This window comes from Macrotis lagotis, chromosome 6, assembly GCF_037893015.1.
Source record: "Macrotis lagotis isolate mMagLag1 chromosome 6, bilby.v1.9.chrom.fasta, whole genome shotgun sequence".
Lineage (NCBI taxonomy): Eukaryota > Metazoa > Chordata > Mammalia > Peramelemorphia > Peramelidae > Macrotis > Macrotis lagotis.
This window is the reverse complement of record NC_133663.1, coordinates 149,014,990-149,032,380: the sequence shown is the minus strand read 5'-3', so window position 1 is coordinate 149,032,380 and position 17,391 is coordinate 149,014,990. Positions and strand designations below refer to the sequence as shown.

The window sequence follows — 17,391 nt, the reverse complement described above, 5'->3', positions numbered from 1 at the left end:
GGAATAATGACTTTGATCAGCTGATTTGGGAGCTGCGGCTCGCTGTTAACAGTCTCAATAATACGCAGATTGATTTTGACATTCAACAGGGATTAAGTAATTGGTTTGCGGGAGTCGGTAGGTGGTTCGCTTCATGGGGGGGCCTTGGGGCCTCCTGTGCCGTGACACTTCTGATAATATGCTTCCTTGTATGGTGCCTCTACCGACTTCGCCACCAACAATATGGATATAGGCTCTTGACCCAGAAGGCCATCATGGCCCTAGAGACTGGAGCCGACCCGCAGGTTTGGCTTGCCTCCATGGATGACATGTCACACCCCGGGAATAAGACGGGAGCGTCTGATGACGGGCAACCTCTCCCGCCCGGCTGCCTAAGACAGGGCCCGAGGGTGTCGGGTTCCTAGGATGGGTAAGGTTCAGGGTTGAGGAGATGACCTAAGACAGGATGCTCCCGCTCCTGCGGCCACCTGCGAAAGATTCTAAGCTTGCAACGCAGCGCTTCAAGGCCTACCGTGGGGATTTCCCATTGTTTAAACAAAAAGGGGGAGATGTTGGGGGAGGGACTAAGGGATGTGGCTAGCTTGACTGTATGAAGTACCTTATAAGGAGATTTTTCAGAAGACTTATGTATTATTGGGTTAGAGGGTGGGAGGAGGTGTGGCCTCAGGTATATAGATTGTGGCACGACGGGGGGGGGGGGGGGGGGGGGGGGGGGGGGTGGGGGGGGGGGGGGGGGGGAGAGAGAGATGTGATCACTCTTGAATAAACACCATTTCGATACCTCGGGTGCTCTGTCTGGTTATTCCTCTTTGGAGGCCGGTGACGACCGAAGACTTACCATGGATAAAGGTAAGTGAGAGGGCAGGGATTTACCCAACCAACCTTGGTCGGCGGCCCCCAACAAGCACCAACCCTGGAGTTAGAAGTACCTGAGTTCAAATTCAGTATCAGACATTTAATAGGCCTTGGGCAAGCTACTTAACCCCATTTGCCTTGCAGTGTAAGACCCTGAATGTCAAAACCTATGAACTATCAACTTTTGCCTCCATTCCGCTCCTAAGTTTCTGCCTAGTCAGCTCTCTAAGTTTCTTCCTGGTCAGCTCTCAAACCTTTCAATGGGGGTAGGGGGCTTCCCTGAGGACCCGCATCCAATAAGAACACGCCACACCATCTCAAGACAATCAGCAGGAAGATGCTTGAAACTCCATGACTGAACCTTATATAATGACTCTCCTCATTTTACTCAAGGTTTTAGGATCCTAGCCCTGTCCTAGGATGGAACCCTAGCTTGAGCTAGTTTAATAAACCCTTGCTATTACATCTCCATCATGTCGATTGTCTCTGTTCAAAGATTGGGGATTTTTCTTGGACCCTAACAGCAGAACCCCCCCACCAAAAAAGATGCACATATAAAAAAAAAATACTCTTTAATCTCAAGGAGTTTACAAGGCCATGAAAAAGTAGTAGTGATAAGGGGACAAAGATTTGACAGGTTTTATACAAGGATGATAAAATCAGCATGACAAAAGCTAGCAAAAACAATTAAACTATTTTTTTAAAAGTATGGGATGATAGTTCGACTTACGGCCAAGATGGCGGAGAAGAGACAGGCACAGTTCTAAAGACTCCTGATCTCTTCCCCATCTATCACATGAAACAAACCTCTTAAAAGAAATCCGAACCAGTAAACCCAGAAAGAAAAGCCAGGAGAGGAAAATCTAACTCGGCATTTGTCTCCTGCAGGAGCCCTGGCTGAGTACCGGCAGGTGAGTCTGAGCTCCGAGAGAAGATCAGTCAGATCAACAGCTGAATCGGAAGCGGGAATCTGAGGGCCTGAGAGCTGGACCTGCTGGATCAGAGGTGGGGCTGGACGAAGGGGCCTTGGGTCCACGGGGAAGCGGAGGCACTGGTGTTGGTGCTGTCCCCCTGGAGCTTGGGGAAGGGGCTGCAGGGAGAGGTCTGGTGCAGGAGAGCTGGAGACACCATCCCTGGGCTCCTCAGGTCTGAGAAACACTGAGTCCATGCCTCCATTGCACTGAGGCCTCCTCCCAAACAAATGCAAATTACTTCTGCCTCGGGCCTAGGTGTGTGAGCAAAAGAAGCAGCCCAGCTGAGGAATAACCTCAGACCAGGGTAAAGCCCACCATTGATTGAAGGCAAAAGAATTCAATAGTTCCAATTCCCTCCCTCAAGCAAAGGGAGAAGGTCTCGCAATGAAGGTCACAGACAATCCAGAGAGGGCAACCAGCACCTCCTACTGGCCAGCCAGAGAAACTGCACTCAGTAAAGCCTTTAGAGATCCCAAGCCCCAGTGAACCAGCCCCACCCAACTCAAGGTTTAGCATAATGAAGAAGGGTCAGCAGAAAGGTGGATCCATAGAAAAATTCCTGGAAGGGAAAGACCCCAACCCAGAGAGACCTGGAACATCTGAGGAGAATACAATCTGGTCTCCAGCACTTAAAGACTTCCTTGAAGAAATAAGGAAGGAGTTTCAAAATCAACTGGAAAATTTGGGGGAGACAATTAATACCTTGCAACAAGAAAACAAAACCTTAGAAAGTAGAACTGGACAATTACAAAATGAGAACAATTCTCTCAGATCCTCAAATGAGCAAATGCAAAAAGAAATTAATTCTCTCAAAACTTCAATTGGTCAAATGGAGAGCTCTTTCAAAAGTAGAATTGACCAATTGGAAAAGGTTAATGAAGAAAACTCCTTCCCCCCAAAAATAATGGAGTCTACAGAAACTAATGACTCCATGAGACAGCAAGAGTCAGTTAAACAAAATCAAAAAACAGAAAAAATAGAAGCAAATGTGAAATACCTCATCAACGAAACCACTGACCTCGAGAATAGATCGAGGAGGGGCAACCTGAAAATTATAGGACTTCTGAAAACATTGAAGAGAAAAAAAGTCTGGACTTAATATTACAGGATCTAGTGATGGAAAACTGCCCTGACATCATCGAATCGGAGGGCAAAGTAGTTATTGAAAGAGTACATCGATCCCCACCAGAAAAAGATCCTAAAATGAAAACACCAAGAAATGTTGTGGCCAATCTCCAGAACTATCAGATAAAAGAGAAAATCCTGCAAGCAGCCAGAAAGAAACAATTTAAATATCAAGGAGCCACAGTAAGGATCACGCAGGACCTGGCTGCATCACCTTTAAGGGATCGAAGGGCCTGGAACAAGATATTTCGAAGAGCAAGGGAGCTTGGAATGCAGCCAGGAATCTACTTTCCTGCAAAGCTGAGCCTTGTCTTCCAGGGAAAAAGATGGACATTTAACAAAATGGAAGAATTCCAAAAATTTCTGATGAAAAGACCAGAGCTAAACAGAAAATTTGGATATCAAACAGGAGGTTCAAGAGACACATAAAAAGGTAAAAAAAGGGGGGGGGCAGTAAAAGATAAAAAATGCAATCCAGCAAGTTGGAACTGGCTATATCCCAGCATGGGGGGGGGGGGGGAAGAGACTCTCATAAATCCTGAGAAATGTAACTCTAACAGAGAGAATATACTGAGCCAGAAATGATGGACATCCATGACCTATCCATGAGACTGATATCTAATGGGATGTAACTGACTTTAACTACACTGGGGAGAAAGAGTCTAATAACTCTCAGGAATTTTGACTCTATTCAACAGAATATACTGAACTAGAAGGGACAGACACTCAGAATTTTCTATGACTTAGACAGAATGATCTAAAAAAAATAAACTACCTCCCTAAAAAGGGGGACATGAAAGAGATGGGAGGAGGGAGGGGATTGAATGGGACAAATCTCATTATACTAAGAGGTACAAAAAACCTATGGTAATAGAGGGGAAGAAGGGAGTAGAGGGGAAACACCTGAATCTTCTTCTCATCAGACTTGGCTTAAAGTCAACGTACACATACTCAGTTAACTTATAAAACATCTAACCTTTCAAGAATTAAAAGGGGAAAAGGGGAGGGGGGACAGAGAAAGGGAAGGGGAGTGGAGTGGAGAAAATAAGGGGATATAACAAAAGGAAGGGAAGGGAACAGGGAAAGGGGAAAGAAAGGGGAGGGTGTGATATAGGAGGTCAAACACACTGAAGGGGGTGGTATTCAAAAACAAAATACTGGGGAATATGGATAAAAGGGGGGAAAGGGGGGGAATACAAACAGAGGGAAGATAGCACAGAGGGCAATAAAGAATTAGTAATCATAACCTTGAATGTGAATGGGAGGAACTCTTCCTTAAAACTTAAGCAAATAGCAGAGTGGATTAAAAACCAGAATCCTACAATATGCTGCTTACAAGAAACTCATTTGAAGCAGAGAGATACATATAGAGTAAAGGTAAAAGGTTGGAGCAAAATATATTTTGCTTCAGCTGAAGTAAAAAAAGCAGGGGTAGCAATCCTTATCTCAGACAAAGCAGCAGCAAAAATAGATAGCCTTAAAAGAGATAAGGAAGGAAACTTTATCCTCCCCAAAGGTAGCATAGACAATAAAGACATTTCAATATTGAATATATATGCACCCAGTGGGACAGCACCCAAATAATCAGAGGAGAAGCTGAAAGAATTACAGAAAGACATAGACAGCAAAACTCTACTAGTAGAAGACCTCAACCTCCTGCTATCGGATCTAGCTAAATCAAATCATAAAACAAACAAGAAAGAAATTAGGGAGGTAAATAGATTGTTAGAAAAATTAGATATGGTAGACTTATGGAGGAAACTGAATGGGGATAGGAAGGAATGTACCTTTTTCTCTGCAGTACATGGAACCTATACAAAAATTGACCATGTACTAGGACATAAAAACCTAATGATCAACTACAGAAAGGGAGAAATAGTGAATACATCTTTCTCAGATCACAATGCAATAAAAGTCATATGCAACACTGGGCCAGGGAGATATAAGACGGAGAGCAAATTGGAAACTGAATAACCTCATCTTAAAAAATGAGTGGACCAAAAAACAAATTATAGAAAGAATTAACCATTTTATCCTAGATAATGGTAACAATGAAACAACATACCAAAACCTATGGGATTCATTCAAAGCAACTCTCAGGGGATATATTATAGCTCTAAATGCTTATATGAATAAATTGGAGAAAGAGGAAATCAATGAACTAAACGGGAAACTAAAAAAAAATTAGAGAAAGAACAAATCAAAAATCCCCAATCAAATACCAAATTAGAAATTTTAAAAATCAAAGGAGAAATTAATAAAATTGAAAGCAAAAAACTATTGAATTAATAAGTAAAACCAAAAGTTGGTATTATGAAATAAAACAATAAAATTGTTAAACCTCTCATCAATTAGATTAAAAAAAAGAAAGAAGAAAAACAAATTGCTAGTATTATGAATGAAAAAGATGAACTCACCACCAATGAGGAGGAAATTAAAGTAATAATTCAAAATTATTTTGACCAACTTTATGCAAATAAATTTGATAATCTAAGTGAAATGGATAAATATTTACAAAAATATAAGGTGCCCAGGTTAAATGAAGAAATTAAGTACCTGAGCAACCCTATCTCAGAAAAAAGAAATTCAACAAGCCATTATTGAACTCCCTAAAAAAAAATCTCCAGGGCCTGATGGATTCACAAGTGAATTCTACAAAACATTTAAGGAACAATTGGTTCCAATCCTATATAAACTCTTTGGAAAAATAGGGAAAGATGGAACTCTGCCTAACTCTTTTTATGAAACCAGTATGGTACTGTTACCTAAACCAGGAAGAGTTAAAGCAGAGAAAGACAATTATAGACCTATATCCCTGATGAATATAGATGCAAAAATCCTAAATAAAATCTTAGAAAATCTACTACAACAAGTCATCACTAGGATAATACATTATGATCAACTAGGATTTATTCCAGGAATGCAGGTTGGTTCAAAATTAGGAAAACTCTTAGTATACTCAATTATATCAATAACAAACCTATCAGAAAGCATATGATCATATCAATAGATGCTGAAAAAGCTTTTGACAAAATACAGCATCCATTCCTATTAAAAACACTAGAGACTGTAAGAATGAATGGACTGTTCCTTAAAATAATTAGCAGTATCTATCTGAAACCATCAACAAGCATTATACTCAATGGGGAGAGGCTAGAGGCATTCCCAATAAGATCAGGGGTGAAACAAGGGTGCCCATTATCACCACCACTATTCAATATTGTATTAGAAATGTTAGCATCAGCAATTAGAGAAGAAAAAAAAATTAAAGGAATTAGAATTGGGAAGGAAGAGACAAAACTCTCACTATTCGCAGATGACATGATGGTCTACCTAGAGAATCCCAAGAAATCATCTAAAAAACTACTGGCAACAATTAGCAATTTTACCAAAGTTGCAGGTTATAAAATAAACCCCCATAAATCCTCAACTTTCCTATATATGACTAGCAAGAAACAGCAGGAAGAGCTAGAAAGAGAAATCCCATTCAAAGTAACCTCAAACATTGTAAAATACTTGGGAGTCTATTTGCCAAGACAGACTCAGAATATTTTTGAAAACAATTATAAAACACTTCTCACACAAATTAAATCAGATTTAAATAACTGGGCAAATATCAACTGCTCAAGTATAGGGAGAGCTAATATAATAAAAATGACAATTCGACCAAAACTAAACTATCTGTTTAGTGCCCTACCAATCAAAATTCCAAAAAATTACTTTAATGAGTTAGAAAAAAGTGTAAGTAAATTCATATGGAGAAATAAAAAGTCAAGAATTGCCAGGAACTTAATGAAAAAAAAATGCAAACGAAGGTGGCTTCGCACTACCCGATCTAAAATTATATTATAAAGCATCAATTATCAAAACTGTTTGGTATTGGCTAAGACATAGAGTGGTGGACCAGTGGAATCGACTAGGTGTAAAAGCAGGAGAGGATTATAGTAATCTGCTGTTTGATAAACCCAAAGAGTCAGTCCACCAGGATAAAAACTCCCTCTTTGATAAAAACTGCTGGGATAATTGGAAGTTAGTAAGGAAGAAACTTAGATTAGACCAACACCTCACACCCTTTACCAAGATAAGATCCAAATGGTTACAGGACATAGACATAAAAACCAATACTATAAGCAAATTAGAAGATCAAGGACTAGTCTACCTGTCAGATCTATGGAAAGGGGAACAGTTTATGACTAAGGAAGAGTTGGAGAACATCACTAAAAACCAATTAGATGATTTCGATTACATTAAATTAAAAAATTTTTGCACAGCTAAAACCAATGTAATCAAGATCAAAAGAAAAGTAATAAATTGGGAAACAATCTTTACAACTAATGATTCTGACAAAGGACTCATTTCTAAAATATACAGAGAACTGAGTCATATTTTTAAAACAAAAAGCCATTCCCCAATTGTCAAATGGTCAAAGGATATGCAAAGGCAATTTACAGATGAGGAGATCAAAGCAATCCATAGCCATATGAAAAAATGCTCTAAATCATTAATTATTAGAAAAATGCAAATTAAAGCTTCGCTGAGGTACCACCTCACACCTCTCAGATTGGCCAGTATGACCAGGAAGGATAGTGATCATTGTTGGAGGGGGTGTGGGAAATCTGGGACACTATTACACTGTTGGTGGAGCTGTGAACTCATCCAACCCTTCTGGAGAGCTATTTGGAACTATGCCCAAAGGGCAACAAAAATGTGCACACCCTTTGACCCAGCAATACCACTACTAGGTCTATACCCTGAAGAGATGAGGAAAAAGGGTAAAAAAATTATTTGTACAAAAATATTTATAGCAGCCCTGTTTGTGGTGGCAAAGAATTGGAAATCCAGTAAATGTCCTTCAATTGGGGAATGGTTTAGCAAACTGTGGTATATGTATGACATGGAACACTATTGTTCTATTAGAAACTAGGAGTGATGGGATTTCAGGGAAACCTGGAGGGATTTGCATGAACTGATGCTGAGTGAGATGAGCAGAACCAGAAAAACACTGTACACTCTAACAGCAACATGGGAGTGACGTTCAACCTTGAAGTACTTGCTCATTCCATGAGCGCAACAATTGGGAACAATTTTAGGCAGTCTTCAAAGGAAGAGTACCATCTGTATCCAGATAAGGAGCTGTGGAGTTTGAACAAAGTACAAGGACTATTCCCTTTAATTCGTAAAAAAAAAAAAAACAAAACAGATATCTGATTGTTTGATCTGGTTACCTCTGAGAATTCTGTTCTCTTTAAGGATATGATTTCTCTCTCATTACAGCCAATTTGGATCAAGGTACAACATGGAAACAAAGTAAAGACTGATGGAGTGCTATCTGTGGGGTGGGGGTGGGGCGAGGGAAGCAAGATTGGGGGAAAATTGTAAAACTCAAATAATATCTTTTATAAAAACTAAAAAAAAACAAAAATTATGGGACCAACACTGATTGAGTACACTAATAAAAGCTTCCCCACCTGGTTATCTTTCATGGGCATGAAAAATGGGAAATTTCATAACTTCAAGAGAACAAGGCAAAGGGTTTCTAGAACTAAAACTGAAAGGTATTTTAGAGGTCTTATGAAGCAATTCCTTCATTTTCAACATTAACAACATAAGGCTTAGAGAGGTAAAGGGACTTATCAAAGTTTACACAATTGCTATGATAAAACCATTATTTGAATCTTGTTCCTATGGCTTGAGTGTATTTTAGTTTAGCCACATATATTTTACTATAATGCATGGTAGAAAGAAAGAAATAGTAGACATAAATGCAATTTTTTTCCTAAAAAGAAGCTAAGCATGTCATTTTATATGTGAAAGAAAACAGACGAACAGAACCAAATAAGATTCCTTTGCAAGAAGGGAGACAGTAAGTTTCTCATAATTGATGGTAATAGCAATCACTTTGAGACAAGCCTGAATTCAAATTATAAAATAAATGTCAAACTTGAAAGCAAAGGTTTTTATTTAAGTTTATAATGAATAATACAATAAATAAGGAGAGATCCTAAGAATAAGGAAAGGGGAGACTTGGAGAGAGAGATAGAGACAAAGAGAAAGAAATGAAGAAGGAGGAGGCAGAAGGGAGAAATAGAAAAAAAAGACAGAGCCAGATAATAGAAGCCAAGTAAAAAAAGAAAGTCAGAGGGGGGAAGAGGGAAATAAAAGGATTAAAATGAAAACCTTGAAGATCTGACGACACCTTTTCAGAATTAGAAGGTGCATATGTTTTTGTGCATTGCATACATTTTCAGAATTTTTCAATAGAACTATCAGATATGTATATATTTAAACCTTTTCTTTTTATCTTAAAAATGCTATTTATTATTGAGAAAGTCTCTGAGAAAAAAGGTGGAAGAAGGATACTAGTGGAAAATATCAACATAAAATAAATAAAAAGCATCAATAAAATATTTTTGAAAGAGTAAATTTACTAACTTCGAGGGCCAAAATAGATACCACCAGTAAAAAAAAAAAATAGTCCTTAGAATCTTTTTTTTTTAAAACTTTTTTTCAACTACACTAAGAGTGTTCTTTTAAAATATGAGAAAATTGAATGGTGATAAGAAGATATTCTGAATATTGTTGTTTTTTTTTCTTTCCAGGCAAGTTTACAATATTATAAAAATGCCTAAAGCAATTAGAGGTCAAGTAGGTTCCAGAAGTCACAAACCCTCCATCTATGTCAGAAGCAGGTCTTAGAACTTTGGATTTTCACGCATTAATACCAGATCATATCCTTATCACCAGCTGCCAACTGATGTTTGTATAGGGCTTTAAAATTTGCAAAGGTTAAAAATGAAAAGAGAATTTTACACCAATGAAGGATAAAATTAAAGTAATTAATAGATGATATTTTGTCTAGGTATGTGCCAATATAACTAACAACTTTAGTGAAAAAGATGAATATTAACAAAAATATAAATTGCCCAGATTAACTGGAGGAAATATAATATTTAAATAAACCTACCTTATAAAAAGAAATTGAACAACTCATAAATGTGGTTCATAAGAAAAACTCTCCAAGACCAGATGAATTCACAAGTTAATTCTACTTAACTTTTAAAGAACAAGTAATATGTGTGTGTGTGTGTGTGTGTGTGTGTGTGTGTGTGTGTATATATATACACACTATTGGAAAAAAATAGCCAAAAAATGGTACTAAATTCTACCTATGACACAAACGTCTGGGTAAAACCAAAACCAGGAAGAGCAAAAACAGAAAGAATACTATATACCAATTTCTCTAAAGAATCCATAATAATATTGAAACAAAATTTTAAATAAAATTCAAGTAAAGAGACATCACAAAAAGTTATCACAGGGGCAGCTAGGTGGCGCAGTGGCTAGAGAACTGGCCCTGGAGTCAGGAGTGCCTGAATTCAAATCCGGCCTCAGGCACTTAATAATTATTTAGCTGGGTGGCTTTGGGCATGCCACTTAACCCCATTTGCCTTGCAACAACAAAAAAAATTTTAAAAAGTTATCACAAATATCATGGACTCTGAATAGGTGGAATTCATACCAGGATTGTAGACCTGGTTCATATTAGGAAAAAAATTAATGCAATCAACTATATCAATAGCAGCAAAATTCATATGATTTGATTGTATAAATATAATCTATATTAGATTGTTTACCATCCCAGGTAGGGGAGAGTAGTGAGAAAGGGAAAGAATTTGGAACTCAAATTAGAAAAAAAAATTGTTAAATTGTTTGTACATGTATTTGGGGGAAAATATTTTTATATCATATGATTATATCAATTACTGAAAATACTTCTGATAAAAACAATTCTCCTTCCTATTGAAAACTTTTTTTCTACTATCTAAATCTAGTACCTATCCAAACCATTAGTAATCATTATCTGTAATAGGGATAAGCTAGAAGATTTCACAATAAGATCTTGGGTAAATCAAGGATATCCATTATCACTATTATTATGCAGTTTCATGCTGGAAATACTGATTATAGCAACAAAAGAAAAAATAAATAGAGAAAACTAAAATAGACAAAGTAGATGAAATGGTGTTATACAAAAAAATTATAGTAAATCAATGCAAAGAAAGCTAGTTGAAATAATAAAAAAGTAAAGTTACAGAATTTAAATTAAAACCACTAAAATAATCAACATTTCTATGCATCACTTATAATGTCCAGTTGAAAAAGAGGTAAATAGAGAAATTCTATTTTAAATAATTATAGACAATATTAAATATTTAAAAGAGCCAAGACAAACCCAGGAATTTTATGAACAAAATTACAAAAGACTTTTCACACAAATAAAGTCAGATCTAGACAAATAAAAACTATTAATTGCCCAAAGGCTAAGCCAATATAATAAATTACCAAATTTACTGAAATTAATTTCTTTATTCAATGATAAACTACCAACAATATTTTAGAGTTAAAAAGTATAATAACACAATACATCTGAAAGACTAAAATTTTAAGAATATCAAGGGAATCAATAAAAAAAAGTCAAGAAAGCTGACGTAGCAATAGCAGATCGGAAAAATTTATAGACTGTATAATATGCAGTAAATTACCATAGTAATATCATATTTGTTAAATTCAAAGACACAAGTTTTTGGGAAAACTGAAAAGCACTTTGGTAGATAATAGACTCAAAACCAAAATTTTCAAGATTTAGAAGTAAAAGATGATACCTTAAATAAATTAGGGTAGCATGTAATGCACTACCTCTCAGATGTATGGATAAATGAAGAATTTTTGGACAAGAAATGAAGAATATTAGGAAATATAAAATAGGTAAGCTTGATTACATGAAATTAAAAAAAGTTTTTTACATAAATAAACCAACACATTCAAGATTAAAAACAAAGCAGATATTGATAAAGGTGTCATTTCTTGAATATATAGAGAATGAAGTAAAATTTATGAAAATATAAATCAGGATAGAGCCAAGATGGCAGCATGAAGGCAGGAATTCCCAGATGCTCTTCCTTGGAAAATCCCCAAAAGCCACAAAATTATATCTCTGACCAAATTCTAGAGTGGCAGAAACCATGGAAAGACTGAGTGAAACAATTTTCCAGTCCAAGACAACCTGGTAGATTCACAGGAAAGGTCTTTCCAACTGGTACCAGTTGGAAAAAGCTGCAGCACAGCCCAGGCAGTAGCTGTGCCACATCTGAGCAAACAAGCGCCAACCTTCCAGGAACAGCCTGGTAGTTGCAGAGAGTTTGTAGTAGCAAAGTGTTTTCCAGACCTCTCAGCCCAGGGATCACCAAATACAACTAGGAAGGTAAGTGAGTTCATCCAGTGCAGCTTAGATCTTTTTTTTTAAAGTTTTGACAAGGTAATGGGGTTAAGTGGCGTGCCCAAGGCCACACAGCTAGGTGCTCTATTTACTGTGCCACCTAGTCTCCCCTGAAGTAGTTTAATCATCCTTTTTTATTTTTAGGTACAACTTAGATCTTAACACAGACTTGGCCCAGAAATGGATGCAGGCCTGTAAAGTCACCTAGCAGGACATCACCAGCTGATTCCACAGTGCTCAGTGCATATACAGTAAGGGGGTGAAGGTAGACTGTCAAGGTCTCTCTACCTGGGAAAAGATTCTGTTGCTTGGTCCATATTCAAACCTTGGTCACAGTCTGGTGCCCCCTATTACCATAGGTACAGGTACCCTCCAGGGCAAAGGGGAGTGCTTGTGGTCATCTACAGATCAAGAGAGCTGTCGCAGTCTTTCATATCTCATTGAAGGAATTGAAGTCTTTGGGGAGGGGGTGTCCCAAAAATACTCAAAAGCTTGGGAAGAACATCAAAACCAGATGATAGACTGGGGAAATGGATAAACAGGGAAAAAAAAGAATCAGGCAATAGAAAATTGCTTTTTTCCCATGGAGGATCTAAACATACACTTAGTAGAAGACAAAGTCAAAGCTTCTATATCCAAAGCTTTCAAGAAATTTAGGAATTGGACTCAAGCTAAGGAAGAGTTTAAAAAAATTGAAACTCAAGTAATTGAGGTAGAAGAAAAATTGGGAAGAGAAATGAGAGCAATGCAGGAAAATCATGAAAATCAAATCAACAGATTGGTGAAGGAGATTCAAAAAATGCCAAAGAAAACAGCCTGCTAAAATCCAGTTTAGAACTGAACAGAGAATACACTTGCCAAATACACGACTCAAGAATTTCATAAAAAAATCTAAATGAAAAAGGGACTGAAAATGCAAAACTTGTTTAAGCAAATGTTGGTTCTTATAAGGGAAGATACAACAATTTTAACTCATTAGAACTTTACTTCTCTAAGGATAATTAAGAGAGTAGAATATAATTAAAGAGAATGAACCTAAGGGATACAGGTTTAATTGGGTCTTGTCCCTTAATTGAAGAGGTCCAAAATCAAATGAGTATGTTTGAGATTAAAACCCCTGAAAAAAGCAGGAGCATCAACTTTAACTTAAGTATCTCATTACACTCTGACTGGCTTTAATCACAAGGTGCTAAGCACCTTGTCTAATGAGGGTATCATAAACTGCAAGGACCTGAGACAGTATCTCTATTACTTTACATCATTTGTAAAGTTCTCAGTGAGACCTCCAAAGCCTCCCAGTACTTAGAGATCTTCAAGATACTTTCAGTAAATTAGATCAGATACTTCACTTAACAAGGAGTTAAGTACCCTGTTTGGGAAGGGGTGTAAAGTGGGAGAGATAGAGGACCTAGTTTCATATAACAAGGTGTTAAGTACCTTGGTGGGGAGGGGAGGAGGTAAACTGGAAAAGGAAATAGGCCTGGAGGGAGGGACACAAATAGTTCAAGAAAATATGCAGCTTTGGAGGATATTTTGGCTTGAGAAGAAGATTTTGTGTACTTAGAGATACTTGAAAAGGAGTAAGGGAAAAAAAAATTATAATTATAATTTGATGCAATTTGAGTCAAAGGTGCTTATCAAACAATCAAGTAAACAATCTGTGATATCTTGATAACAATAGGAGTTGATGAAGCATATTAGAACACCAAGGGAGGAGACATAAAGATTTATAATTTTAGACGGAAAAGAAGGGAGAATATGAATGCTATGTAAATTCTATTTAATAGATTTAGCCCAGTGAGGAAAAAAAGATACATTCCCACTTGGGTTTAAAAATCTAGCTTAATCTAGATGAAAGTTTTTTTTTTTTGGCGGGGGGGGGGCTGGGAAAGAGGAAGATAAGGGAAGAAGGGACTGATAAAAGGGAAGGGAAGGTATAAGTGAAAATAAACTGAAATTTAAATTTTTAAAAAGATAAATCAAAGAGAAAAGGCAGTAAAATTTTGTAGAGGAGGAACAAAAGAAAAGGAAAAAAGATAAATATAAATGGAGAAAGATAGCATAGAAGGAAATATAGAATTAGTAAACTTACATATAAATGTGAATGGGATGAACTATCCCATAAAAGGGAAACATAGAGCAGAATGGATTAACAACCAGAATCCTGCAATATGTTGTTTACAAGAAACACATTTGAAACAGAGAGATACACACAGGGCAAAGGTAAACGACTGGAACAAAATATATTATACCTCAGCTGAAATTAAAACAAATCTGGGGTAGTGATTCTATTCTCAGACAAAGTAAAAGCAAAAATCAATTTCATTCAAGAGGATAAGGAAGGAAACTGTATATTTGTAAAAGGCACCATTGAAAATGAAGCTATATCATTACTAAACATGTATGCACCTAGCAAGATAGCTTCCAGATTCCTAGAAGAAAAGTTGAGTTACTTATGAGTGGAATATTCCCTTTTAAAAGTTAATATTCCTAGTGAAGTCCTCTCATGGTTAAAATTCATTAAAAACAAAGACAGATTATTACCCTTAGACTATTCTTAGAAGAAAAGAGGGAGAGGCCTTGCATTCTCAGACACTCTCCTGATTCTGTTAGAAGGAAATAGTAGAATACTTCCAGAGAAGAGTGACCTTGCATTCTTAGCTATTCACCTATTTGATGATGGACTGGGAGAATGGTAGACTGCCTTATCTTGTTTGATGATAAGTACTAAACTAAGAAGATAGTAGAGATAAATAATATAAAAAGCAAAAACACCATTGTTCTCATAAATAAAACTGAGTTGGTTGTATGAAAAGTCAATGAAATAGACAAACCTCTAGTTAATCTGCTTTAAAAAGAGAGAGAAAAAACCAAATAACCAGTATCAAAAATGAAAAGGGTGAACTAACCAACAATGAGGAGGAAATTAAAGAGATAATTAGGAGCTCTTTGGCAAACTCTGTATCAATAAATTGGACAACTTGAGTGAAATGGATGAATATTTACAAAAGTACTAACTGCCCAGATTAATAGAAGAGGAAATGAAATACTTAAATAACCCAATTTTAGAAAAAGCAATTGAAGAAACCATCAATAAACTCCCAGGAGAAAAAAATCTCCAGGTCCAGATGGATTTACAAATGAATTTTACCAAAAATTTAAGGAACAATTAATTTCTATTTAACAAAAACTATTTTAAAAAAAATAAGAGAAGGAATTCTACCAAACTCTTTTTATGACACCAACATGGTGCTGATACCTAAACTTTTCAGTTCTTCTCAGAACCAAAACATACAAAGAAAATTATGGACCAGTCTCTCTAATGAATATTGATGTAAAAACCTTAAATAATTTTTTTTTGTCCTGTAACTGTGAGGAATGTACCTACTTCCCTACAGCAACAATCTCTGGTGTGCTACTGCTCCTCTTCTCCCTGGAACTGGGAAGCAGGACTGGGACAAAGATCTGAGTATAGACAAAACCTGAGGATCTTTACTTAGTTCTAGGAAAGCGACCTCTGCAGTCTCCTGACCATTTGCTCGACACATTTATAGTCTGTGAGTTGAGACCTCTGAATGTAATTTGTGATGCTCCTGATTATTCAAGACCTGTTACTTGTTTGCTGGATATATGTAATGTGGTCTGTACTAGACTATGCTCCCCTCTCACCTCAGTTCAATAAACCTTTGCTGCTGAACTTCTAAGTTATCTTTGGTGTCTTTGGGCTGAGATGTCTCAAAACTGCCACTGATGACTAGGATTCAGTCAACAAGCTGATAGTTCCCAGGGAGTTTAGAGCTGGTCTGCACTGGCAGGTCTTGCACTGCATTGTGTTCTACTCTCATTGTGGTGCAACAAACCTTTCCTGCTTATTTTCAAAGTTTTCTTGAACTTGAAAATTCTTTCACTCCATTTTTTTTGTGAATTCTGCTGTTCTTGAATCTGTTAACAGTCATTATTTAAAAGTATTTGGAAGGAGTTGGGGGAGAATTCAGATGAGTTATTGCCTTCATTCCACCATCTAGAAGGGAAATTAGATCTCTGAGGTTCTACTACATAACATATCTGTTGTAATATTACAGAAAAGTATGAATGCAAATGTTGGAAGGAATATGTTATAATGTAGACACTAATGCATTTTTGATGGAGTTATGAATTGATTTAACTATTTTGGAGAGCAATTTGTAATTTTGCCCAAAAGACTTTTAAACTATAAATACCTTTTGACCTAACAATATCATTACTAGTCTGTATTCCCAAGAGATCAAAGCAAATTGAAAAAAATGCCCATCAAATGGGGAATGGTTGAATAAGATATGGGACATCTTTGTGATAGAATACTATCATTCTATAAGAAATAATGAGCAAGATGGTTTCTGGGATCATTTATATAATCAGATACAAAGAGAAGACTCAAGAAATCATTGTTCAGAATAATAGCAATATTGTGTGATGATCAACTGTGATCAGCAATAACATGATACAAGATAATCTCTAAGACTTATAATGAAAAATGTTAACCACTTCCAGAAAAAGAATTAATAAAGTCTGAATATACATAATATAGCATATTATTTTTTTACAGAAAAATGTTTATTTTTCTTTTTTCTTGTTTGATTTTTCTTTTTTTAGTTTTGTTCTCTTTTGCAATATGGATAATATGGAAAGATGTTTTCATAGTTGCATACATATAATCTATAACAAATTGCTTATCTTCTCAAGAAGAAGGAAGGGGATTTAGAATTTAAAAAATATTTCCAAAAAAATGAGAGAAATTTCATTATAAATAATCGAGAAAAATAAAATTTTTCTTTACAAATAAGCTTTTCAAAAATGTTGCATCAATTTGACAATCAGATCATCATAAAACCCTGTATAAAACATACATTATTCATATTCCCACATTATTTTTCCTTGTTTCCAAGAATTATGTGTTAGTATTAGGGAGCTATAATGAATAATTAATCTTAGAGAAGGAAGAACTATTTACAGTCACTTGTTTGAATATCCAACTCTATAAATGATAGAGGAATAACTTTTGCTAATTCAGACTCTCTTGAACAATTGATAACAGAAAACTCACTACTCAGCACTTCTTGCATCATTTTTTTAGCAAGGCAAGGTGCTATCAAGTGCTGTTAAGTAGCTGAGGAAAATGGA

At 36.3% G+C, this 17,391-nt stretch overlaps 1 protein-coding gene across 1 annotated transcript in view; it reads left to right on the top strand.

The window, feature by feature from the left end:
* Positions 1 to 445: 445 nt before the first annotated feature.
* Positions 446 to 17,391, top strand: part of LOC141492249 (polyprenal reductase-like) — a 64,201-nt gene continuing 47,255 nt past the window's right edge. The window contains 1 exon segment of the mRNA XM_074192767.1: positions 446 to 512. Coding sequence (XP_074048868.1) covers positions 446 to 512 — 67 coding nt within the window.